The sequence below is a fragment of the Gavia stellata genome, chromosome 10 (genome assembly GCF_030936135.1).
Source record: "Gavia stellata isolate bGavSte3 chromosome 10, bGavSte3.hap2, whole genome shotgun sequence".
NCBI classification, from domain to species: Eukaryota; Metazoa; Chordata; class Aves; order Gaviiformes; family Gaviidae; genus Gavia; species Gavia stellata.
This window is the reverse complement of record NC_082603.1, coordinates 5,918,111-5,944,831: the sequence shown is the minus strand read 5'-3', so window position 1 is coordinate 5,944,831 and position 26,721 is coordinate 5,918,111. Positions and strand designations below refer to the sequence as shown.

Genomic DNA, 26,721 nt, shown 5'->3' with positions numbered 1-26,721 from the left:
CAGCAAGGAGTGTGTAGAGCATCCACGGTGTTAAAAAACAAAAAGAGCTCCCCACACAATGTCAAAACTGCTTGTGCACTGAGGGAGGGAGGGATAGGTAGCTAGTTTCCCTCTCCTGAACTTAAAGGATATAGAACACAACGTGACACTTAGATGTTCTCCCAAACCATTACATTAAAGAGCAATAAATGAGTACAACACCAGCACAACAAAACCAAACTATTTTCCAGAAAGTAAAAGTAACATTTATCAGACGTACTGGGCACATCTGAGAAGACGTCAGACTCCAAGTTTTTCAAGGGATTAAACGTTTTTGAACAAAGAAAATGACAGCACGGTCACACAGAGGGCCTTTGTTGCTCTAGGCAGCCTTCCTCCGCAGCTGCTCCAGCTTCTCCCCTCTTCTCACACCTTCTTTCTCAGGCTGGGGAGCCACTGGAAGTAGTCACTGGAAGTGGCTAAGCGTGCAGCTGCCAACACTGCAGATAGCGTGGTAGGAGGGACATACAGTTTCTGAGATGGCCCTTGGTCAGACAGCCCACTGGCACTGCACAGGCCAACTGCAAGACTCCCTGGAAGATCTCTGTTCTTCATTTTCTCTTCATCTGCATAAGGAGGGACACAGAAAAGAAAGATGGTATCTACACTGGCAACTCCAAGAGCTCCAGTTTAGACTGAAATCCCTTTTGCCTGGACCTTATCAGGTCATGGCAAGAGGACTTTCTACTGCACACCTATCTGATGAGCCCAACATGGTATAACCCAAGAGCCTCTCTCTCTCTCCTCCCAGTGCTCACCCCGTTTCCCCAGAGGTGGGAAAGCAGATGTGAGTGGTAGAGAAGTGGGCCTCCACTCCAGACAGACGGCAAACAGCTCTGTTCCAAGGCACAAACAGGCACTGTCTCTAGCAAGTCAATCCACCTCGTAAATTGGGCAACTCTCATGTGGGTGTTGTAAACTCTTTCATCGTTTGGAAGATGGAAGATGAACACCCACACAGGGAACTTGTAAGGGACCTTGTCCCTTACAGTTGGGAGATTGAGAGACTCTCAGTATGAAATGAACGCAGGCTAATGTATGGAGTGCAGAAACAAAGACTTCTGCACAAAAGCAGCAGAAAGTCTGGAGAAGACAACAAAAAGACAACAGACAGAAAAATAACCCTCAATTCATTTGTTCCCATTAAGCATTTAGAAATCCATTTTGCTGCACAAAGGTCAAACCGATGCATTGCGTCCAGCTATTTATTATTGTCTCATCTCCATCCCACAGAAACACCAACAATTTCATCTGTTCTAGCAAAGAAGCAGCACCAACCCTACGATACCCAATAATGACTGCAAGACTCATAGCACAGCAACAGGCTGCTCAGCTTTCCGCTGTGTTAAATTTTACCAACAAATCTATTCGTACTGTTAAGGTTGTCCAGCATAAACGGTATTGCCATAAGTAGAACAGAGGGATGTACAGCTTCACGAAGTTTGGCCTTGTTGGGAAATCTTTCTATCTGATCAGGGTCATCTTGGCTCATTTCTGCCGGTTGCTTGGAGTAGATAAAGGAGGTGTAAAAGTCTTCCACTGACTCGAATAAGACAGCAGGCACTGAGGACTCTCCAAGAGAATGAGGTGTCTGCAAATGTATACAAAAAACTCAGGAGAGGGTGTGATTAGCGCACACTTGGTTCATTAGCCGCCCTGATCTTTATTACCTCTCAAAGTCCACAAAGAACTGGAACATCAGCAACTGGATGATTTAAAAAAAACCAAAAACAAAAAAAATACTAGTTACTCACAACCTTGGCCAAAGGGCAGCTTTTCCTGCACAGCAAGCTGAAAAGAGTGACAGATTATTACAAGATACAAATCACCACATCTTAGCAAAGAATTAACAGCTGGCTCATCTCTCAGCAGCCCCACGCAGAACAAATGATAGAGGGAGTTTCTGCAAGGGAGTGGGAATTGAGTCAGAGGAAATCCCTCTGCATTTTTGCTTAAGAATACAAATTAAACTTAAGTTCCAGGGATGATCACCCATGTCTCAGCCATAGACAGGGACTAGAGCCAACGTTCGTCTTTGTTAATTCAGCATGGAGGAGAAAAATAGTGAAATGACAGACAAGCAGCAATTCACCTTGCCCAAACCATAGCTGTTCAAAAATTAGGTGCTTGCTCTCTACGCTTCTTCTGTTGTCAAGGCAGCAGAAGAAAGGCATCCATCTTCAGAAGGGGTGAATCACCATCCAGAGCTGCCTCACCCATTGGTGAAGAGTGTGTTCAGAGGATTAGCCCAGAACAAAACAATTCAGATTTAAGCAATTTAAATTGGCCCCCACAAGGGGACCATGAGGCACTCCTGAAGCAGCAAGGACAGCTGCATGGCTGGGCAGCAGAAATTCAGTGCTGACAGGATGCCAGGACAGAATAATTTGAATGACAGGCATCACTGGAGTCCGATTAACCAGCTACTCATCTTGATACCACCAGCCCACTGAAAACCTCTACCTAACATGCAGTAAAAAACCAGAGTGTTAGGACCACAAAAAGAACAGGGTTAAAAGATGATTATCATCTCCTCTGGCCACCCATGCTATCCTTGTTGGGAGACCAGCAGTGTCACTGCCACTCCAGGGCAAAGCAGAAACAGTGGACACCAGAAATGTCTGTTAGCGCTGGAAAAAGCTGGAATAGAAGTAATTCAAAAAGAGGCTGTTCGGTTTGCAGAAGAGGCAAACAAGACAGGATATCCTACAGAGTGCTGTGAGGGGCAGGAAGTAAGGGAGTTATCTACTTTTCCTCCTGACTCACACAATTAAGAATGCCACCATTGAAAAGGAAAACATGAGCAGTGAAAAGTGGAAAGGAGGGAATACCACTTGGTGATGCTGTAAGTGCCACAAAACCCTGAGGCCAAGAGATGAGCAGGAATCAGAGAAAGGAAATCTTCCTGTCTGTTCTCATAACTAGCTGACTGATGCATTTTTCCTCCCTGATGTCTACAGGCAGGATTATTTTCTCATCCCATGGTCTTCCTTAGCAGAAATTTTTGTCACTTCTTCTAAAGACTGCAACAGAGATCACAGCCAGGGACAGAAAATGTGCCCAGGACTTCTCTAATCTAGTTAGGAAATTGCTATGCTTTGAAACTCACGTAGTTTAATACTTGCAGGGGAGCATTTAAATGTGCTCACAAAGACCCTATCGCTATCTCCCCACCTGCCTCCATCTCATCTCATTATACTTTCTCCCCACACTTGCTACCAAATGCTTTCCTTTTCTCTCACTCCCTCAAGATCCTTTTTCCTAGCCTGCTTTTCTGTCCATCCCTTTCAGGTAACATCCTCCAGAGCCACCAATTCTTCCAGCTTTCCCCCTCACCCTTCTAGAAAGTGCTTTGTCTCAGCCACTATCAACCTCCAGATGTTTAAGGAGCTGTGGTTGTCCAAATCATTGTAGGCACACTGCCATTTCCAGCTCTGCAATGCACCCTGTGGCTCAACAAATCCTGAGTGATGCTGGCTCCCCACTGAACGCAGAGCAGAGCGTTTGCAAATGCCACGCTGTCCAGGTTTGATCTATAAAGTGCTGAAACGGTTAGTCTTGTTTCCACAATACCTTGATGTGCCAGTGGAGCACGAGTGTATGATCAGTAACACCAGAAACAACAACAAAGAGGAAAACATACAGCTCTGAGCTCATGCTAATAGCCAGTCATTATTTCTTTGTCAGTCACTTTAAAAAAAAAAACACATGTCAAAGCAATCAAAGGGTTATTCAAATAATCTATAAACAAGAACAACCCCTCTCAACAGCAATAGCTGAGAAAAACGCCCTTACCTTAACAACTGCCATAAGCTCTGTAAGAGTTTCATTTGTATCCTCCTGCTCAAGTTCAGGGTCTTGGTCTGTTGTTCTTGGGACACTCACTTCATCCAAAAGTGGCTGCACATCATCCTGTGTCTCCTTCTTAGCAGACAGGTGCCATTGCTAAGGAGATGGACAAAACAAGAAAAGGCACAGCTACTGTGGGCAGAAGAAACCAGGATGCACTGGAGCAAATTACAGAGCAATCAGATGATACCACCTGGAGATCAATTGAGAGAGAAATGCAAAGGAGCTTTTCTGTTCTGCTCAGAATTTTTAACATTTCTATCTGGAGAAGTCTGGGCTACTTGGAAAGGACAGAAAGAACATGGAAGGACAGGAAATAAGGCGAACAAGAAACTAACTGTCACTTTAACATCTCTCCTCCACAGTCAAATTTATCACTTGGGAAGTACAGCTTTATTCAAGCTATGTTTTCAGGTTATTGCTTGCTGCCTTCTGAGAAATTTTACCATGGAGAAGTGTCCTAACATAGCAGAGCTGATACAACACAGTGTCCAGCCATTTTACACTTAAGGGCAGGGGGGGTGGTGTAAATCCTGATGAAGCAAATCTAAGATTAGACAATGCAAAGGGAGTTCCCCACTGCTTAAGAGGAGTCACCAGAAAATGCTAGCTGAGCAGTAACAAGTGTCATATTAGACACATTTCATTCCAGTTCAAAACATTTTGAGTAATTTAATAATTGACATTGATGATCATGTTAGTGATGCACCAAGGAAGAGAAGGAATCGTTTTGGGCAACTAAACATAATAACAGAGAAGAAAATGTTTAAAGTCTTACACAAAGAGAGATCTAGAGGACTGCAATTTCTGGAAAAGGATTTTAAGACCCTTGAAAATGAGACAGGACAAAACCCGCATGCATTTATGTTCCTCTCGTCTCCAAATTGCCAGTTATGTCTGACATTTACACACATGGATCTTGCTATAGTTAACCATAAAAATCACATTAAACTCAGATTTGCAGAGTCTCAGTCACATTAATTTCTTCCAAATACATAAAGATGTGGTTTGGGACCTTCAGTTCATATGATGAATCGACAGTGCAAGGCCATTAATATCCAAGATATACAGCTTATATAGAGTTTCTCTAGCACAGAAATGCAGTTGGCTAAAACAAAACCCAGGTAAAATGACTGCTTTACAAGTTACTAACACCACACTAACTTTTATTCTTATTTCAGAGAAATGTCAGAAAAACAGCCCTGGAGCAGGCCCACTGCTGAACGCTTGAACAGCTGACATTTACTTGAAAGGTGCTTTGGCCCCTGTAATAAAATGTGTCATGAAAATACTACAATTTAAATAACACAGAAAAGTAGAGAGAGAGTCACCTGTAGACAAGTGTTCCTGGTGTTTCTAATGGTACTACGTTAGACTGCACTCAAGACCTGGGTTTTACTCCCTGTTTAACCCCTCTGTTCATCAGTTTCTCCATCTGTTAAATAGCAAAGGGCTCCTCTTTTTAATATGCTCTGAAATCAAAGGTGTAAAGCAGTATCCAGATCTGGGTATCATTCACCTTTAGAGTTATCTTTTTAATAAAACTGTAGTTGTATACAACCTTATTCCCTGCAACAATCAGGATTGCAAACCGCTTCCTCTCAGGTAAGTTTAGAATGAGCAAGACCCTTAATGCAAATAATACTGGTCTCTTCCCACATTTAAATGATACTCTGAGTTATTACACATCCTTTGCCAAACCCCAGAGATCTGAGAGGAAAACACACCACTTCTTGGCTCTCGGGGGTGCAAAACATAGAAGTGCTAAGTCAAACTGATCTCAAGAATCTGGTACTGGTTTGAGTTCTCAGAGTCCATTCTCTTTCTACCTGAAAAAATACAGTGCATATGGGAGGTTAGAGAAATCACCGAGCACACAGACTCCCTGAAGTCTGCAAAGGAATCAGAGGACAAGCCACTGAAGATGTATTTATGGTCTGCATGCAATTGTTTTTACATTATGGTTCTGCTTGCTTTTTATAAAAGCAAAAAACCCAATCCACAAAAAATTGCATGGGACTAAAACAATGCATGTCTACCGATCCCTGGAGCTGATTTCACTGAATGATGGCTGTGCCACAGTCAAACTCTCACCTGGTCACACAGTTCATCCCCGCCCAGCTTTGAGCTTGCTGTTTCACTATCTGCATCTACAGATTCCTGCTGCAAGCAAAGGTCTGGCTCCACCAGTTCAGCATTCTCCTGCTTTCCACTGGGCTGAATATACAAGGCTGAAGGATTCAGTTCCTCGAATCCCTAGGAACAAACAAAAAAACCACAGTATAGTCAAGAAAACCATGTTGTAGCTACCACAAAGAATAAAAAGGATTCAGGAAATTTCTACTAGGTTTTATGAAGCAGCACACCACCCACAAGTTAGCTCCAAATTCTTGCAGAAATTATCTTACTACGAAAATCAACTCCCCTCCCTCCAGCAACAAAATTACTCAGCAATGACCCCCTCCCCCCAAAACTGGACATACGTACGTGAAAATACAATCATTGGATCTAATCCTGCCAAAACACATATTCTGCCCCTGTTGAATAAAACAAGATACAAGCATTCCAGGCGGTAAAGCCTGACTTTCTGCTGAGATATAAAATTGTGGCACTACCTTTCTAAGCGTTTCCCTATCCACACAGTTCTTACTGAAACCGAGCTGAGACATTCAGTTAATGACATAGATGGGCCTACATCATAAATGCTCTCTGCACCGGCTTACAACTTGAATGTCTGTCCAAGGCACAAGGTGCAATCTACCGTGGTTACACTGTCCAACATTGTACATTTCACTAGCAAAGTAAGAGACTTTTAAACCAAGACCATTTCCATAATTCAGTTTGTTAATGGCATAACCAATCTTCACTGCCTAGAGCAGAGAAGGCCAAAATGATTTATTTAACTATCCTATTCCTCGCTCAACTGCCCGTGCCAATACGTAACACTACTTGAAGTCAGACAATAAAACCTAATCAACTTGCTCTCATTAACTGTTTGGATGAATCAGGGGCCTCAACTTATGACTAACAAAACTTGCTGGAATTAACAAGTAGTGAAGTAACTAACATATCTCTTAACAACCTCTCAACTCCATCTCAGTTTGGCCTTATGCTCAGAACTTCTATAGCTATTTTACTTTTCCATGTTATTTATACAAAATGTGTGTCAGCTCCAGATGAATCTGCAATACTAACAAGCTAATCAACTTAAAAAATCAAAACCTTCTAATCCACTGTTAGAAGACAGGATGAAAATAACTTGTTCTGCTAAACTGGAACATCTCTGCTGTATCATCCCATTGCACCTTAACCAAAAAGCAAGCTCTCACGATAAAGTTAGACACTGTGGGATGCCGTCACAAAATGGTAAGTTACAGGAAAGCAAGGAATACCAGTTTTGCTCTTCACAAAACTACCTGCTTCAAGCTAAAGATCTTCCCATTACAGGCACCCAACTGATCCTTCCCCTGCCCTTCCTTTCAGCAGCACATGCCTTCCTCCTGACCTGAGAAGGAACGTTCTCTCCACAGACATCAGCACATCCCCCATCCCTCAAGACACAGTGGAAGTAGACGTCCTCCTCAGTGGATGTGTCACACAGGAAGAGATGCAAAATGCCATTCACATATTCATCCACGATGCCCACAAGTAGCTTGGAGCCACACAGCTTCTTGAATAGGCAAGTCGCTGCACTGGACCACGTACCCTGAAGAAGAAAGAAGAATGTCAAGTTACTATAAACAGACCAACATCCACCACCTGAGACTTTCCCTTGTGGGCACTTGTCAAAAAGGCAATTAAACTAGGTCAGGCTAGGGACAAATACAGGCAAGTCAGGCAGACAAGCTTCCCAGCACTGAACAAAATCGAACTACCCCAAAGCCTGCAATGCTAGTTACACTAGGAATGACCCTAAATACCTATTTCCAAACATGGTTCAATGGCATTCACCAGTGATTTTATCACAATTGCCTAAAATACAGTTGTTTGGGTTTGTTTTTTTTTTTAATTCCTGGAATCATGTGATTATAAATGTTAAAAGTGTCAAAAGGTTTCAAGAAGTTAAGCCTCACAGCAATGAAAATTGTGATTCTCCAACCTTCATAAAACAGAGGAAATAACTTTTTTAAAATAATGTCTTTAAAACACAGAAGAAGCAACTCTGCTCACATACTATCCTTCAGAGATTGTATTTCTCAGGCTTCTTGACCAAGAAGTTTCCCAGCACAGAGGAATTTTCTTATGACCTCTAGAATTCTTTGGCTATGCTGATTGCACCAAACCAACTCACTTAAAGCTCTGTCACAGGAGAAATTTTTAAAACAGAGGGCTGGAGCTACCAAGGCTTCAGAAAGACCCTGGAGAACTACTGGCAGGGAAAGAAACAAGTTTGCTCATTTGCTTAACAGTAGCTATCTGTTTCTGCAACAATATAAGCAAGAATACTCTGATCATAAGGAAAACAGACAGCAGAAGGGTAATCACTTGCAGAGACTTACACAGTCATACTCTGCTGAACATAACAGCAGCAATTCTGCTGTAAACATCAACGGGACCTGAATTAATCCAAATGTTTGCCCTTATCAGGAGAAAAAGCCAACCTCTACTTGACAGCTCTCATACATATGTCAGTAAACAAAACTGCATGTGAACATATACCTCCACGGGTTTTACCCATGCCAAGGAACATGGGATGGCCTGAGCAGGGAGCTTCAAGTAGCACCACCTACAATACAAAACAAAGCCATCACCATTACAGCAAAACCAGAGCAAAACCAGGCAGAAGAGCAGAACTTCCTCCTCTTCTGGGTTTTAAAATCAGCTTAGGAATAGAGGCACGTATTGGATTTTGCATTTACAAATAAAATCCAACAGCAGCTTTGGAAAACACTCCATATCCAGAGAATGGGCACAGCAAAAATAGCACTAACAACTGGCCCCTTACACCTTCTCTTGCCCAAGCATCTTCCCATCATAACCCCTTACAATTACAAAGTTATGGACAGAGAGCAATGACTTTTGAACCAAAGAATGCCAATGGCCAGGCATGAATAGAGGCAAATGAGAGGGCAGAAGCAAATATGGAAAAGGTACTGAATTGCAGAGAAGAATGAGTACCTCTGACACTGCAAACGCATCCCACTTGGACTGCCAGGAGGATGTTCGCATCCATTCATGGAACCCAGGAAGGAGGATTAGGGAGCTTGCCCCAGAGTGACAGAAAGTGGCAAGAGGAAAGACCAAGGAATGAAGGCAGAAACAGGAAAGAACTGGCTTGAAAGCAGCATTTTTACCACGAGGGTGACCAAGCACTGGAACAGGTTGCCCAGCGAGGTCGTGGAGTCTCCATCCTTGGAGACATTCAAAAGCCATCTGGACATGGCCCTGGGCAGCCTGCTCTAGACGGCCCAGGGAGGTTGGACAGGATGACCTCCAGAGGTCTCTTCCAACCTCAACCATTCTGTGATTCTGTCACCCATATGTAATTTACTTACTTGAGGAATCTCAGCCAAGACTTTCGGACAATTTCGAGGTTTCCATAATCTGGGTAGAAGACCTCTACTTCTTGGTCATTGATCACACGGTGGATGATAACGCGGTACCACCATTTCGAGACCATTACACAGCAAAGCTGTCCAGGCTGTACCGAAGACTCAGGCATGATATAACGATCAGAAACAAGTTTATTTGAGTAACAGTGTCTGCAAAAGATCATAATCAAAAACTGTGCTTGGTAGGATGCAGAAGATGAACAAAGAGAAATATACAAGGCTTCAGAAGAATCCTGATTTCTCAAAGTCCCCATAACATGAATTTTCAGGACTTTACATCTCTGTTGTGCTACACTTAAACTGAAATGACAATAAAAAACGCAAACCCAAACTTCCAACATTTGAATTATATTCTTGGGGTGCAACAAAAAGTTAATTAATGGGGATTAATCAGAGGCTAAATAGAGTCATTCTAGTCATTAATTTTTAACATTACCTTGACATGTCAGTACTTGTTATGAACCAGGTTCTGGAGTACTGGCTCACATACACAGTATCTTTCTGCAGAGTCTGTAATGACACTTACATGTGCCCCACGGACACCAAGCATTTACTTTGGTACACAATTAAGAGCAATTGTATCACTGTCATGGTGGAATAGAATCCCAAATGCATAATGTAACTGACACAAACAAAGCCACTGATAGGGTTTTGCTTTCAAATATAGATATGACAAAGGCCTATTACCTGTTGCTTTTCGGTTAGTGTTGGAGATGGAAGTAAAAGCCTTAACCAAGCACATAAGCAACAGTAGCACAGACAATCAAGAGGTGCAAAGTAACCCTTAAGTTTCTTTCTGTAACCTTCCCAGGCTTTTGAAGTTTAGGACTGTCTAGGACACAGCCAAGCAACTGCGAATTGCTATTATACATACTTTTTGCTTGCTAGTTAAAAGGAACACGTAAGCATTATGAGTATGTGTTTCAGTACAGCACCGGCACCTCCGTATTAAGTAATCAAGCTAGCAGTGACCATAATTAACAGCCGAGTGCCCTGTTTCCTCAGCGCAAACATATACACACCGGGTAGTAGTACTGAATCAGCATAACATGTTCGCACCTCATCTCAATCATCATGTCCTGCAGTTTATCAGATGTTTCCCTGCTGCAGATGTGGATGTAGAACTGGCTAGGAGAGACGACGAATTCCACAAAGACTCCCACCAAGCACCTTCTCTCCAGTGGTGGTAAACTGCAAAGGCTTCTGTCCTGAACAGCATCTGGGGGGATTTCTGGAGTCGTGATCAACTTGTCTAGTAGGGACTGCTCCAAATCTTGAGGCTACAAAGGGATAAGAGGAAGGTGGCACGTGGATGTCTCGTCATGCACTGAACACACGACTGGCCTTTTCATTAAGGTAAAAAAATAGTTCTGCTTTCCTGGGGACCTGAGAATTACTGAATATGAGAGAATCCCAACAAATTGCGCAAACCTGGATCAAAACTTTCCCTGTGATAGAAGTATTAATTTTCACACTCTCTCTCTTCCTTCCTTCTTTCTTCCCTCCAGTGTAAAGAGGGGTGCAACAAAAATACCTTGCTCATATTCCTGCAAGGAATAAAGGAAAGGAATTGAAGTAATGTCACATATTTAGACAAAAGTATTGAATGGCTATTGCTAAAAAAGCAGAACAAAACAAAAACCCATACCAAAAAAACACCAAACACAACCCACCTATTTGTTGGACTTTACCCAAAAGATGCTATTTCTATGTTCCACGACCACAAAAGAGTACAGAACTGATCCAGCAAAACTCTGTCTGAAAATGATTGAAAAGTATCTCACTTTCACACTAGAGCTATTTCCCAATGATAGAAACAAACAAAACCTACAAATTCTTTTATTTTCTCACTCTAAACAAATTTGTACATGAGTGAGTTGTCAGCACAGCTTACAATTTTGCGTTATTCTTTAACTGCTGAAAGCATTGTTTCACTTCAACTAGGGCAGATGGGAACCTTAATCAGACATCAGCTATTTGCACTGCCTCAAGAGCTTGCTTTTGTGCCAACAAACAGCACTCCTCCAATGATCATAAGTCAAAATGGTTTCAATTTTACTCATCGTGAATATGCTACTGCATTATACATCAGGCAATGTATGGGAAATTTGTCTTCCAGCACACACCCCATTGCTTAGCTGGCTAAATTCAACTGCAAACAATGGGGTTTTGCAATACTGGCTCTTTTAACCATTTTTTAAAGAAGCGGATCAGAGTCTCTCCTTCTGCAGACTGAGCAAGGGCTAATGCCCGTGAATATATATTTTTTTTTTGAGTTAAAAATTGCGACTAAAGCATTGAGTTAAACAATGAGTTAACATTTTTGAGTTAAAGAGAGCAACTAAGGGAGTTCTTCCCTGAGCAGCAGCACCACCTCTGAAAAACCTGAAAATTTCATGGATTTCCTCTAAGAAGTGCCTGTGAATATTGCCATTTCTAAGGGACAGTTTTGGTCCTAGAATGCTCTTCATGTCATACTGTTAAGGGCACATATGATCTTTATAATATAGCTCACACACTGGTAGCCACAACAGACATTTCTGCGAAAGTAGAAGACGTGTACTTAAAAACACGTTTACAAAAAGCAACAAAATTATAAAAAGATAAACCAACAGAAGACACTGTAAAACTAGGCTTACAAGAAGTATGGCTTGCAAGACTGGCTAACTCCTTGCCCTAAGCTGGAGTGGCAGCTGCCAAGAATGGTGTGGATGACACCCTTCCTTCTGCTCAGGGCAGCAAGAAAAGCTGCTGAGAGCAGCAGCTCTATATACTTTACCCTTCTCAGGGCTGAGTGGATTGACTCAGCCCTTGTCCCTCATTTGTCCCTTACAACACTTAAACTATTAGTCTCTTGTGACTGGATACCCTGATACCTTGCAGCAGGGTGGGGATCAGGTCACATTATTCCCTTCTACCTTGCAGCATCCCGATGAATAAGTGTTCACTGCATACGTGTTCCAACCTGCTTTCCTCCCCGTTAGCAATTTTTTAAAAGAAAATGGCAAGCTTGGTGTTTCGTGACAAATACTAATTGTACAAACACCTTCCAAGACTTATCCTGCTGGGATCTTTAAACAGGTTCCCTTTGCGATACAGAGGAAAAAAAAAATATCTGACTTGAGGTTGGGGTTACCAGGACCACATCCCATCCACAAGCAGACTTTGTTTGATCTAGGGGAATTCCCTGTGAACTTCATCCCACCAAACTAAAATTTCTTTAAAGGATCAGAACAGTCTGCCAAAAATCTCTAAAGGGTATGTTCTATGAAGTGCCACACAAAGTGCAACTCGTAGTCTCAGGCTTCCAAGTTCGTTAGTACACAAAACACCGAAGTCAGGAAGAACTCCTGGGACCCTTTCCCTGCCTATACGTTCCAACCGTACAGCAGCATACAGCCACAAGATGAGCTTGGCAGAGGAAGTAATTCTCAGTAGGAAGATTTTCCTGAGAAAAAGAAGGCCTAAAGATGCTCCAAAGAAAAAAACTAGAGGGGACACAAACAAATTCTCCCAATCAGGTTTGGCAGTTCAGAGCCTCTCTACTGTTCTTCTCCATCCCTTTCTAAAAATACACTGCTAAACAAAAAAAACCAAACCACAAAACAAAAATCAAGATTTGTAAAGTCCAACCAAATAGCAGAGTTGAGACCACAGGAATCAAGGTCTCTGAGGACCATTCCCCAGCTCTGTCATACAGCTGCCTGACACTTAAGCCCTGCCTACTGCAGCAGGCGAAAATCCACACAGCTAGTCTCAGAACAAAGTTATTAAAGTCCAATTGCAACTAAGTACACCAAAAGGTATCACCACTGTTATCAGGGAGCGAGATCATTCTTAAATGACCTCAGATGATCTGCAACATGGATCTCAAGACCAGAAAAAGACCAGAAAGAGACAAGAAAAAGACCTAGTTTGGATGGCACATAAAAGCTATACACCAGGTCAATATGAGTCTGGTCACCTCCAGACTCACCTAAAACAGGTAAAAAAATTTTTGTAAGCAGCAGTGCATCAACAATGCAAACTCAACAGAAACAAAAGCAGTAAAAAGAGAATCACCCACTGGATTAAGTCATGAAAAAGCTACAGATCGTTTGTCCAGCCACTTAACTTGTTTGAGGCCATCACCCAAATCTACCGCTTGTGTTTCCACTGGCTCTGCCTTCTCTTCTGCTGTCAGGTGGAAGCTCTCTGTCTCATAGCTGGGTTCCAAAGGAGGCATCTCAACTGCAGGTGCTGCTGCAAAGACAATAATTTGGCTGTTATTCTTTGTTGGACTGATGCAGTGTTACGTATTAAGCAGAAAGAGAAAACATCTCAAAATGAAAGTGTGAAAGCACTGGTGCTGTTTTCCTCATTTCCTGTAGCATTTACAGCCACCACAGTCATGGGGATTCACTTGAGAGTCATCCTTCACTATATATATATTAAATCAAAACAAACCCCACTTGCTCTTGTAATCATGCTAAGGGTTAAATCAATTGCTAGAAGATGCTAAAATGAATTTTCCCCAGAAAAGTCAGGAATTTGGCAGGAATTGTATGTGATTTTCTGCCTTCTTTCATAGGTGTTATGGGAATGCTGAGGACATCTGCAGTCTCTTCTGTTTTCTTTTGTGCAACATTGTAGCTGTGCCTTTCAGACTAGCGCTAAACCTTCGGTCTCAAAACGCACATCGGAAAGGCTTTACCAGCCTGCAGAGCAGACATTCAAGACATCCTTCTAGTTTTGTTATCTATTGCCTGGAACGACTAGAAATTCCAGTCCTGCACACACATTCAGAAAGTCCATACTCTGAGTGGACTAAACATCCCTCCTTTCACCTCACAACAAAAAACGGCGGCGATCTGTAGAAAACTTCCAGTTAAGCTCTCTGCTTAACTCCCTTGTGACAGCTGCTTCTGCAGCACCCCACAGCCCCTCTGTGCTAAAACCTAGGGGAACCAGGACTACTACAGCAACTGGAAGCACAGCAACATCCACTTGAAACACAGTTGCTTGACCACAGCGCTTGCAAGCGCTACGTGCTTTCAGTTAAATAACACACCGCCTCACCTTGCGGCATCTCTTCCTTCTCTATTTCACTTGCCAGGTACTTCTTCAGGGTCAGCAAGGAACCTGCTCTTGTCTGCTCAACTGCAATGATATCAGACACGCTTCTTAGGACTTCAAACATGGAGAAAAATCCATATTGCGTGTACTGGAATGCCCGGCCAAAGCGTCTGAAGAAGGCCTTATCAAAGTCCAAGAGCAGAAGCGGTGAGGAACTCAGCAGATCCTGCAGCTCAGCCTTCACGGTCGCTGGCAGGACAGGAGCCCCGCCCCTCCGAGGGAAACTCTGTGGATTCTTAGAGGGAGAAGCAGCATCTGCCTTCACAGCAGCACTCTTCCGTGCCCTAGCACTTCTCCTCTGTCTGGCAACCAGTTTGGCAATTGCTTTGGTGGTCTCATCTGCAATGGCTACAACAGAAAGAAACTATTAGACTACCAAAACAGCGAGCTATTAAAAGCTCTACACAGGCAAAGCTCCTCTTCTTTCCTTTCTTTTGTCTTCCCCCCACCCTTCTCAGAAGCAGGTGTCTCCTTCAGAAGCAATCACACTAAATTGTGGCTGATTGCCAGCAGGGAAACCACTCTTGTCTCCCTTTGCAAACTGGACTGAACCAGATTTAACAGCCAACAACCAGTCCGCACCCTCATTCCTATAAATCCAGATCCAGGTAGGAAGGCAGGTCAAATTCTGGGATACAGGATCACAACAGAAAACCTAGCTGCTGAGAGTTTTGTTGGGAAAACAGTAAATGGTTCCTTGCTCCCCTCAGCCAGAATCACAGTACACCCTCACTATAGAGCACCCACCCGCCCAAGCAAGGTCTCCCTGGAGAGCAGCCCAGGTCTCTTCCATGCTTTGAAACAACTTTTTCTTGTCTTACTATAGCACTCTAAAAAAAAATAATAATTTCATCCTTCTCAATCAACTCTTTGCACCTACCACTTGTTTCCACAGCTCTTCCCCAAAGAAAAGGAAAATGAAAACAGTTCCTTGATACAGACTAAAATTCCCATGGGGTCAGGTAGGGAAACATTTACAACTTCTCCTGAGAGGCCCCATCGCTGTTTTTGGGTCCTGCTGTAGTCTGCATTTACAGGAAAAGGGAAGCTTACCAGTTCTAGTGAACCCATAAGAAATGTTACTACAGTTTCTAAACTAGGTGCAGAATGCACAAAAATAACTAGAAGCCCGTGTGATTTTTCAGGAGGAAAGAGTGGAGCAGGTTTAAAAGGCAGACCAAAATACAGGAAGAAACATCAAAGACAAGAAATTAAACAGAGCTGTATGAGAGAAAGAATAACAGAGATCTGTGACCTACAGCTCTGGGAATTCACCTTGCACATCCCCGTTTTGCAGCACCGCTTCATATCAGTATGTGGTTCCAAACAACTCCTGCACCCGTAAGGAAACAAAACCTCACCTTTGAGGATAAAAGTGCCTTTCTCGTAAGGACAGACTCTGACAACTTCAGGCATATCTGCCACCAGCTCCAACGTGGACTGGAAGCCCAGGTCACGCAGAGGGAGAGGTTTGCCAATCATGGCCATATACTCCTGCTCCAGCTGTGCTGGGGTTAAGCCCTCTTTAGCAGCCACTAGCAGCGATCTCACCTCCTTCTTCAGCACCTCCATAAGCTGTGGCTGCTTTGACATGTCTGTGCTGAAGGGGAAACAAAAGCAAGCAGAAAACAACTTGAGCAAGCAGAAAACAACTTGTACAAAGCTGCCTAAACACAGGCAAAAGACTTTTTACCACTTAGCAACTGAAAGCTGGTGGAGGGAGAGGGCAGCAAGCCAGGTTGACCAACAGCCACTACCCACCAAATCCTGTATTTCCCTGCCTGCACCCCTGGACCTGCCACCCTTTGGCACCCACTGTCCCAGCTAAGACCATGGCTCCTCCTGCATTTGCTGTCTGTCCCCATGGGATCACAACCCCTGCAAGCACTGCATCCCCCAGAGCTTAGTGAACCCCTAAACCCCTGCCCCAGGGACTGCCCTCTACAAACCCTGCCACTCCACAGAGATCCCTGCACCCCTAAACCCGGGCCTGGGGATTCCCCCGTCTGCCCCACAGGGTCACTGCCCCTCACAGACATCCCTGCGCCCCTAAACCCGGGCCTGGGGATTCCCCCATCTGCCCCACAGGGTCACTGCCCCTCACAGACATACATCCCTGCGACCCTAAACCCGGGCCTGGGGATTCCCCCGTCTGCCCCACAAGGTCACTGCCCCTCACAGACATCCCTGCGCCCCTAAACCCGGGCCTGGGGATTCCCCCATCTGCCCCACAGGGTCACTGCCCCTCACAGACATCCCTGCGACCCTAAACCCGGGCCTGGGGATTCCCCCGTCTGCCCCACAAGGTCACTGCCCCTCACAGACATCCCTGCACCCCTAAACCCGGGCCTGGGGATTCCCCCCTCTGCCCCACAGGGTCACTGCCCCTCACAGACATCCCTGCGACCCTAAACCCGGGCCTGGGGATTCCCCCCTCTGCCCCACAGGGTCACTGCCCCTCACAGACATCCCTGCGCCCCTAAACCACAGTCCAGAGACCCCCACACAGAGGCCCCAGGGGGCCGCTGCCTCCCCCGGCTGTGCCCGCACCCACCACGCCATCCCACCACCTCGCTCACGAGCCCCCACTCTGCGCATGCGCGCTGTCTTTCCCGCCCTTCCGGGGCGCGAGGGCGGGGCGCCCCCCCCTTTATTATAGCGGGGCTGTTAGGGCGCCGCCCCGCGGGCGGACGGGGAGGCGGCGGCCGTGGTTCCCTCAGAGCCCTCCCCGACGCCGCGCTGAGGCGGGCGGGCGGGCAGCTGAGGGGCTTCTGGCTGCCGCACCGGAGAGGCAGCCTGTCCTGTGGGACCGACCCCCGGGGCCTGCACGGAGCTGCTGCCCCTGCCTTCTCCTGAGCAAAAATGTTAGGTGCGTTTCCCTTGTGACAGGAAAAGTTAGCGCATTGCGAAAGAGCCACAGACAAAAAAGGACCAATTCCTTTAAGGCCATATTTAAGCCCAAACACCAACGTTATTAAGAGTACTCTTGTATTTTTTAGTCCCATCTGAGAGGAAAATCCACAGCAGAGACGCTGAGGGACTTTCCCCAGGCCGAAGAGCGTGGTGAGCGGGGTTGTGATGGCCGTTTCCTGAGGGTTCGCAGTCCTTTGAGAAACCCTCTCAACAGTGCGGTTGATTTCCACACGGGGATGTGTTTCCATGTGACAAGGGGAGACTGAGGCTGCAGGTTTTGGGATGGCAAAGGTTGCAAAACCATCAGCACGCGCTCGTGAAGCATCTCCCCCGTCCTGAGGTAGCAGCCGAAAACATCCCATGGGGACGGAGGAGTCGGGAGCTGCTGGCCAAATTAAACATTGGACAAAACCGGAAAGTTGTAGGTTTGTAGGTGTTAAATATGCCATGGTGGTTTTGACAAGAAATCAACCAGAGTCTGTGCTGCCTGGCCAAAACCAGACCCGAGCCGCTGTTCACTGCTGCTCCTTAAAACACCACCTGCCCTTTCAGCAGCTGGAGACCATCTCCCCCTGCCCCACACTGGCCCAGTGATAAACACAAAGTAAAAAAGGTCTCTGGAGCACTTCCAAAGCAAATACAGACATTGTATGAATTTATTAATTACGCCTCATTTCCTCCCAACTTTTCTCCTCTGCCATTAGCCCTCTCCATCCATTGCTTCCCCGGTGACCTGCTGACGAGGCACCCAGCATGACGGAGCCGAGAAAGCAGGGAGCTGTTGCTCCTGCCCTCCCTGCCTGCAATATCCTGACTCTGGGCAGGCCACAAGTCTCCAATAAAACAGGAATCCATGAAAAAACAAGAGCAGCACCTCCCCTGCCGGCTTCCCGGCTTCCTTCAGCCACTCCTCCACACCAGAGACCAGGCATCCCTGAGCTCAGCACTGCCCCATTGACAGGGAAGTCACCACTTCATGTTCCAGCCTTGTCTTGCTACAGTATGATTTCTAGCCAGGTGCCGGTTTCTTTAATACAGTCAGTGACTTTAAAACACTTTAAAAGTGTTTCTTGCAGAGGTTTCTGCAGATGTGACCACAGGCTGTGCAGCATAAAAAGAAAAAGCTCCTATGTTTGCTCTGCCATGCTCCTGCTGTGGAAAACTAGGGAGGCATTTAGGCACAAACCCTTTTGGCAGTTTTGATTGAACAGCTCTAACCCTGCAATAGCCTCTATGCTTTGCATCCATTCAGGAAAGTTCATGGCTGAACTAGGACCAGTTAATTTCCCTCCCTGCTAAAATGTGAGATGACCCTAGAGAGAGGGAGTTTGCTGTCGATATCCCGCCACTGTGCCAGCCAAAGGGTTTTTAGAGAGCAGAATGGCGTCAGATGCTACTCACAAAGCCATTCTCCACAACAACCCCTCCAAACACTCCTGAATAAGCCATTGGTCTCACCAGTAAAGGTTTTTCACTCTGGTGTTTATTGCTCTGGGCCACTCTCACTGTGTGAGGTGAGAGTTGCCTTCTGGTTGCTTTTCAACAGCTTTGCAGAAAACATCTACTAAAAACTATCTGAGTGCTTCTGATTGTATTTTATTTCCAAAGACAGGAAGATGCAAACAGGATGTCCTTCTGGAGCCCACCCTGTCCAGGTCTAACCTTACTTCCCTTCTCCACAGCAGTGTGCGATGAGAGCAGAGCAGCTGGGAAACAGCTTGCTCACTTCACTGTCCATTATGTCTGACAAGCCTGTGATAAACTTGAAACAAGCCTCCTTGATCTGACACCTCCCCTTCTCTCCTCCCCTGCCTGATTTTCCTGCCTGCAGCAATAAATTCAAGCACAAATTCATCCAACTCCCACAGGCAGCTGCATGCTCCTTGGCACAGATGAGGATGGATAAGAGGTCTCGGAGCTCTTCCAGGGAGTCTCATCGGAGACACAGAGAGTCCCCAGCTACACAGAGCAAACGAGAGAAGAGGGAGAGCAGCAGAGAAGCCGGCAAAGCAAGGGGAGACATAAAGCAGGAGAAAGCAAAGGAGATCAAGAGCACCGTAGGGACTGATGGTAGGGTGCACACGTCCACGGTGGTGGACGTGGATGATGTGATATCTGATGAAGAAATGGAGGCAATGGCGTTGCTGGACAGCGAGCAGCAAGAGGAAGGTATGGCTTATAGAAGGGAAGGGGCTGGAAAGCTATGGGCTCTTTGACCCTGCATGGGTCACAGTATGACTCTGCTCTCTGCACCCTGTCATCACAGCCACCTTGCACAGACATGGTTATCCTCAGGACGGGATACGGGAGACTCCAGCCAGCCTCCCAGCCAGCTTCTGCAGTCGGTTACTGCAGGCTGATCAGCACTGTCTAGCAAAGCAATGAACTTTGCAACAAGCTGTTACATCCCCATCATCCTTCATACTTCAGCTTGCTACTCCCCAGTTCTGTTCATGCTCTGTTCTCTTCCTTTTCTCGCTTGCCCTTCTTTAGGTGGGGTTAGCCTTAATGCCAGTTCATAGCCCAAAGGACTGTGCTGCAGGGAAGAACTGTGCTTGAGGTGCACACTCGTAGCTCCCCTTCTGGACAACCTTTAAGAGCAGCTCCTCTCCAGGCCATGTGTTTGTTAGGCAGATTCCCCGCCTGCCACAATAGGAGGGAGCATCGTGAGTCTTTTGACAAGATGGCTGGGCCTCTTTGGACCCAGCATCACCACGGGCATGGCAGATGTATATTACAGGAGCCAGCATCACTTCTCCGCTTCCATGCCAGCAGCTCTGCTGCTCTAGAGCGACACAAAGGTTCAGACTTGCTCCTGACTCTCTGGGAACTAATTTTTCACAACTGCCTCTTTCTCCCTCAATTACAGCAATCCCAGCTAGTAAGCAGTGCTGTGGAGCTCTAGTGATCAAGCAGGTTCTTGGGATCTGAACCTCCCTCACGACCTGGTGGATCTGAAGGGAGCTCCAAAGGCAAAGGGGCAGGGATGGAAGGGCTAGAAGGGATCCAAAATGGGAGGGATGCAGGGATGCTAACTTCACTGCTAGAAAACATGGTCCACTCTCTGGGTCTAGGTACACCCAGAAGTAATCTATCTGTTTTCATGCCATACCTGCAGATTTTCCCTCAGACAGGAGCACAACAAAGGGCAGCCAGAGCAAGATGTCCCACACTCATTTTGGGGAGATGTAGAAGGTAATATTCATCTGGGGCTGACCACCCCAGTCAGCCTCCAGCACCGTCGTGTGACTGCTGTAGAGCACAGGGAGATTTCAGTGGCACCAGTGGCTTGGTCCCACTGCATTAGGGAGCTGGGATGCCACTAAAATCCTATTCCAAAAGGACCTGAGATACTCTGATAGGGAAGGGCACTTCAGGCTGTGCATGTTGAAAGCTACCTCTTATTTACAGTCTTTCTCTTTGCTGTTAGCTTATCTTTCCAGATAAGCTTCTGGAATCCCAGCTCAGCTAACAAGTTGCCCATTCTAAGCCTTTCAACACTGCTTGGTAGCCACAGGTCTTCAAGCTAAAGGCTGCTCTCTAGTCAAGGCACCATGGAGAAGCATGGCTCAATTTCTGACAGTAAAGCAGAGACAAAATCTGTCAGTCCATCCTGGCAGCTCCTGGCCATCTGGGGCAGGGAGTATTCTTTAACCCAGCTCCAGAGAGAGACAAATGGTTCACATATAGCAGGTCTAGGCAAAGGACAACACTGAAGCTGATCTGTGTGGGCACTTGTCAGGCCATCAGTATTTTGGGAGCAGTCCCCTCCTAACACAGTCATGTTGGATTTCTCCCTAGGTGTAAAGTCTCCAGGTCTGGGCATCTGCGAGTGGCTTCTGACCATCTTGTCTTTCCTGTTCGTCATAATGACCTTCCCCATTTCTGTCTGGTTCTGCATGAAGGTGAGAACAGTCATGGAGCTTCTCTAGGTTTAGTATTTGGTGTCTGATGTGGATGTAACTCACTAGTTCAGTATGTGTCGGACATGAGCATAGAGCTTTTTTGGTCTAAGGCCCTTTTTATACTTCTTCCACTCATCATTAATTTTGACTTATCCTTTATCACATGTTGCTGCAGCAGAGGGCTGCACAGGGGTCCAACCACTGCCTATCAAATACTCCTGCTGCAATATCAGCGGGCAGGGGCTTAGGTTCCTCTTTTTAAAAACAAATTGCAAGTCTAGTCACTTTCAAACATAACTCTCAGCCTACCCAGCCCAGAGGTGGCTGCATTGCAGCAGCAGGGTAAATAGGTTTTGAATTAATAATTTTAAGAGAAATTGACCTCTCAGTTAATAGCAGATTTTCCCTCTTCCTCCCCTTTTCTCAGATTTATAGCATGGCTACAAGTAGGCATATTTTGATTCCCACTTCTCAGGAAATTTCACGTGCATCTTGTTCTCAACAAGAGTGTCAGTATTATGACTCAGATCTTACATACGTGAGCACATACACACATGGTTCCCTTGGAGGGAAAAAAACAACGTGGAAAATTTTAGCTCAGGGTGTTCAAGTTTGGCCAGGCTATCAAGGAAGCAGAATACTGGCCTTATCCTGAGAAACCCTGGGCATTTCTAGCATGGGCTGCTCTTACCAAATTCGGGCTGTCCACAGGGCTGCTCACACGCAAGGCCAGGCAGCAGTTCTGGGCAGGTTCTCCGCTGGGGTAAAGGGACTCAGTGACAGGTGAGGCCGCTAGCTCATACCTGCTGAAATCCTCCCTTTGCAGGGCTTTCCCAGAACAGACTTCCTCCAGTACCGGTGAGGCCCCTTTCCCCAGTCCTACACTTTTGTCTCCAGCCTAGCTTTATTTCCCTCCGCAGGTAGTGCGGGAGTATGAGAGAGCCATCGTTTTCCGACTTGGGCGTCTCCTTCCTGGCAGAGCCAGAGGGCCTGGTAAGGTGTTTATTGAGCTCCCCCCAGCCATGTTGCTCCTCTTCTGCATGCCCTACCAAAGCTCACAGGCTGGTGCCCTCCAAGCAGACACGGCCAGATGGGAGATGGGATGTCTTTGCTCCCTTCCTCTTAAGGGCCAGTAGCTTCTAATGGCTTTTCCCATCACAGAAGCAGCTTCAAAATTTGAGCCTATGTATTGCTGTTCCTTTGTAACTCTGCATGCTAAACCCTCCCCTGTTCTCCAGCACAGGAGAGGCATTTCTATGGTTCTGATGATCACCAGCTGCCTTTCTCTTTCTCCCACAGGCCTTTTCTTTTTCCTTCCCTGTCTGGACACATATCACAAGATAGACCTCCGCCTCAAAACCCTAGAGATCCCCTTCCATCAGGTATGGCTGACACCCCCTCTTTATATTAATTTTTGGATCTCTTTAATGTTTTAATGCTTATGCTTCCAGCCTTCATCCCTGCATTGAAAAGTTTGAAAAGACATCTCAAAGTAACCCTAACACCTCAGAAAATGGAAGGCAAAAAATTCACCATAGTGAATTTTCTTCTTTTTAAAAACTACTTCTTTTAATCCTGTTCAATTTGACACACTTTAGTGGTAACATACACCAAATGGGAGTGACTGGGCCAAAGGTACTGGACCAGGTGGTTTTTTACCCACCACACTGAGGAATGCATGCAGTGGGGAGAGGAGCTCAGACTAAGATCTTACAACCATGTAAGGGTGGTACTCTGCTCCTGTATAAGCCTGGGAGGAAGAAAGGGCTGAACCCTTGCTTCTCACCCTTGAACCTGCAACCTCCTTAGCCACAGCCCCTCTTCTCCTTTTGGGACGTGTTGTCTGTGCTGCTGTGTTGCCAGTGGGACTGTCCTTGTCTGGTAGCATCTCCAGGTTCGCCCCCATGGTGTACAGCAAATCCTTCTGGAGATACAATAACTGAGCACAAACCTCAGGACACAGCCTATGGTTTCAGAACAGGAATGGACCAGGCAGCAGTGGACAGGGAAACACAGCATAGGATGACGACCTACTCACAGTCCCTAGTTCTGCAGCTGTACTGAGGAGACAGACACAAAGCTGCTGCTCAGGGAACTGAGATCCAGAGGTTATACAGTTTGCCCAAGGTCAGTCAATAGCAGAGGTGGAAACTACAAAGACTTAACCATCCAGCTAGACTTCATCATTCTTTTAATTGTGTGCTTTTCCGTACTACCTTAGAGTTGTCAGAACCAGCTCCATCTCCCCTAATGTCTTCTGCGTAGGTGGTGACCAAAGACATGGTTACCTTGGAGATAGATGCCGTCTGCTACTACCGGTTGGAGAATGCCTCTCTTCTCCTCACCACCCTGACCAGCATCTCCAGTGCCATCCAGCTGCTGGTGCAGACCACCACGAAGCGCCTCCTGGCACATCGAGCCTTCTCTGAACTTCTCTTGGAGAGGAAGAACATCAGCCAGGAGATAAAGGTGCTTCCACAGGGGGGAGACAGCAGAGCAAGGGGTGAACTGAGGCTCCTCAAAGAAGCTCAGGTGATCAGTCCCTCAAAATCACAGACATTGGTTTGCAGAAGGGTACAATAGCAACATGTATCTCCTTCATAGAAAAATGGGAGATTTTTCTTCTGTTTGTTTTTTTGAGTTGGATCACTTTAGGGGAAGGATACACAGTGTGGGCCCCACAGGCGGCCATGGTGAGTAGCAGATAGTATGGTGCGAGGAGCACGAAGAAACAACTTAGACCAGCTTCACCAGCGCTTTGTGATACCCCAGCTTCAGTACTTACTCCAGAGAGGAGATTCTCACAAGAAGTGTATTCTGCAGTCTGAGTGAGTTGCCATAAACCCAGTATACATGGGATCTCCAGCAGCAGTTCTCTGTGGCCATGACACACATACATGATGATACCAGTCAGGAACTGAATGTTTCCTATGGAACTGAATTGGTTCCACACTTGAACCAGTGTGGACTAGTTAAATCGTGCTAAACCCCTAAGGCAAACACAAATTGGAAGTAAAGTGAGGGAAGTAATTTTATTTCTGAGGGGCCTCACACTATAGCACATAAAAACTAATAAATATGCCTTACAGTCCTGCAGTTAACTTCCTTGAATTAATGTCCCTGCACTGCCTTACTCCCTGTAAGGGGCCTAGGCCAGGGCTGGTGCTCTCCCCATGCTCTAAAAATACTCCTCTTCACAGGTGGCTTTGGATGCGGTCACGGGCTGCTGGGGGATCAAAGTGGAGAGAACAGAAATGTAGGTAGAAAATGCTGGTAGAGGAGACTTCCCTGGCCCTTTGCAAGTCCCTGTCCTGCCCTGCTCCTCTTCCTGCTTTGCGTCTGTCTCTCTCCCTGCAGCTATTCTGCAGAAGGTAGAGCCTCACCTCCTGCCTTCCTATTTTCCCTGCCCCTTTCAGCTTCTGCCTCATGTAAAACTTCCACATGCGAAGACTGTGCTTGCTCCTGCACTGACAACCAGGGCAGGATCCTTAGCTGGGATCTAATCACCATTTCACTGCTGCTGCAGGCAGAGTTTGCACCCAATTCTGGCAGTCCCAGAGATGCAGCAGGCACTAAACACCCTGTCCCCCTCCAAATCAAAGGCCCCAGGGTCTCAGCACTGGTAGGGATGGGCTCATCACTCAGAAGCCCATGTGGTTCGCTCATCACGTAGAGGGCCATGGAGGAGACAGCCAAGCAGTGAATGAGTGAATCTATGACAGAAGGAAATTCCTGTGCCTGTCTGGAGAGCAGTGTCCCAGGGGATTCTCTGCTGTCTCACAAAGAATGAGCTTAGACTTCAAGCCTCAGAGGCACAGAGAGAAGAGGTCTCACTGCTGGCTAGTAATCATGCAAGCCTGGTCATTAGAAAACCAGGCTGGAAAAGAAGGATGGGAATGGAGGAAAATAAGACATGCAAAGAGGGACACCCAGGGATCAAAAAACATGAGTGAACAGCTCTGCAGAGACTGACTGATGAGCCCATTCCAAGCCTCAGATTGACCATCCAGTGCTGCCAGGAGAGCCTAGAGCCCAGCTAATCCCTGTCCTTTACTACCACAGCAACAACGTGCAGCTGCCTGCTGAAGTCCGGCAGTCCCTGGCTGTGGAAGCGGAGGCCCAGAGACAGGCCAAAGTGCGGGTATGCCAACTCTGAATACTTCTCATCTCCTTCCAAAGCATCCCTCCTTCCTTTCCCACCCCTGGTTTGAGGTCCCTGGGACGTGCCACACAGGATACAGCTCTGGGGAGATATGTTTCCTTTAATTCCTGTTCAAGACCTGTGTCTAGCAAGGGGAGCTACAGCAAGAGTCTGGGCCAGCCCAGTGGACTGCCAGATCTGGTACTTGGCCTAGAGGTAGGACAGAAAGACACACAAAGAGGTCTGGGATTATCCTCAGGCCCACAGTGATCCCCATGGGGATGTCTTCCTCAGGGTTTCACTCTCCTGTAGGAGCCCAGTGCAGGGCTGTCACCACTGTCATGTACCCTGCACCTTGCTCAGCCCAGGCTGGTCTCCATCCCTTGCACTGTGCTACTCAAGAGCCTGGATAAGGTTGGTGTCCAGCATCCCTCCCCACAACCCTAGTCTGGGGGCTGCCCTCTCCCATGCTTTTGCAGCAAGGGAATGCCCAATTGTGAGTCCCGATGGGCCTTGTAAAAACAAGTTGGACACGAGCTCCCAAACTTTAGGGAGCATCAAGAGGTCTAGCACATGCTGTGATCTTCAGACAGCAGGAATATTATAATCACATGGGCCCTGGGAATTTCATGGTGGCAACCTCTCTCTGTAATGAACAGTCCATGCCCCCTTGCTCCCAGCCTCCCAGAAACCTTCTTTATTCCCCTGCTTGGCAGGTGATCGCTGCTGAGGGGGAAAAGGCTGCTTCTGAGTCCCTACGGATGGCAGCTGAGATCCTGTCCAGTGCCCCTGCTGCTGCTCAGCTCCGTTACCTCCATGCACTGCACTCCCTTACCGCAGAGAAACCTGCTGCTTTCATCTTGCCCTTGCCTTTGGATGCCATGAACCTGATCCCACCGGCTACCCACAGTCCTCCAGCCGTGAGCAGCCTCCTCACAGACACCACAAAGCTCCCAGAAAGCCCAAAAGACAAGAAGGACTCACCCATGCTCTAAGAGCTGTCCCAGAAATGGTTGCCACACTGCCCCTGGTCAATCCTGCTCAGAGACGAGCAAGACAGCTGACCTATTGGCAGCCCACAGCAGGTCCAGCTCTGGAGGCAGGAGAGAAGGCAGGCCAGGTCTGTAATATAAAGTGGATTGTACATGGAAGAAGCCTGTGCTTGTTTTGGAAAGGGAAAAAATATGGAGCACAAGGAGCAGGGCTG

The 26,721-nt window shown here is 46.5% G+C and overlaps 2 protein-coding genes across 2 annotated transcripts; one reads left to right on the top strand and one right to left on the bottom strand.

The window, feature by feature from the left end:
* Positions 1 to 405: 405 nt before the first annotated feature.
* On the bottom strand, positions 406 to 16,148 carry TDRD5 (tudor domain containing 5). The gene is made up of 12 exons (XM_059822264.1): positions 15,917 to 16,148; positions 14,499 to 14,903; positions 13,550 to 13,679; positions 10,872 to 10,914; positions 10,500 to 10,720; positions 9,384 to 9,590; positions 8,548 to 8,614; positions 7,394 to 7,594; positions 5,983 to 6,144; positions 3,835 to 3,984; positions 1,414 to 1,630; positions 406 to 605 (listed from the first exon to the last, which is right to left on the bottom strand). Exons 1-12 carry the CDS (start codon positions 16,146 to 16,148, stop codon positions 406 to 408), a joined length of 2,235 nt encoding a protein of 744 aa, XP_059678247.1.
* Positions 16,149 to 19,360: 3,212 nt separating this feature from the next.
* Positions 19,361 to 26,509, top strand: NPHS2 (NPHS2 stomatin family member, podocin). The gene is made up of 8 exons (XM_009818022.2): positions 19,361 to 19,637; positions 21,270 to 21,373; positions 22,294 to 22,366; positions 22,673 to 22,755; positions 23,639 to 23,842; positions 24,574 to 24,629; positions 25,436 to 25,514; positions 26,231 to 26,509. The coding sequence occupies exons 1-8, from the start codon at positions 19,361 to 19,363 to the stop codon at positions 26,507 to 26,509; spliced, it is 1,155 nt and encodes a 384-aa protein (XP_009816324.1).
* Positions 26,510 to 26,721: the final 212 nt, after the last annotated feature.

What these genes read in the sequence shown, in the direction of transcription:
- TDRD5 (XM_059822264.1), bottom strand. Translation starts at nt 16,148, where the DNA reads ATGTCAAAGCAGCCACAGCTTATGGAGGTGCTGAAGAAGGAGGTGAGA. An exon ending in AGGCACTTTTATCCTCAAAG is followed by an intron (nt 14,904 to 15,916) that starts GTGAGGTTTTGT and finishes TTTCTGTTGTAG; the next exon opens with CCATTGCAGATGAGACCACC. An exon ending in TATGCTGGACAACCTTAACA is followed by an intron (nt 606 to 1,413) that starts GTACGAATAGAT and finishes CTCCTTATGCAG; the next exon opens with ATGAAGAGAAAATGAAGAAC.
- NPHS2 (XM_009818022.2), top strand. Translation starts at nt 19,361, where the DNA reads ATGAGGATGGATAAGAGGTCTCGGAGCTCTTCCAGGGAGTCTCATCGG. An exon ending in AAAGTGGAGAGAACAGAAAT is followed by an intron (nt 24,630 to 25,435) that starts GTAGGTAGAAAA and finishes TTACTACCACAG; the next exon opens with CAACAACGTGCAGCTGCCTG. An exon ending in AGAGACAGGCCAAAGTGCGG is followed by an intron (nt 25,515 to 26,230) that starts GTATGCCAACTC and finishes CCTGCTTGGCAG; the next exon opens with GTGATCGCTGCTGAGGGGGA.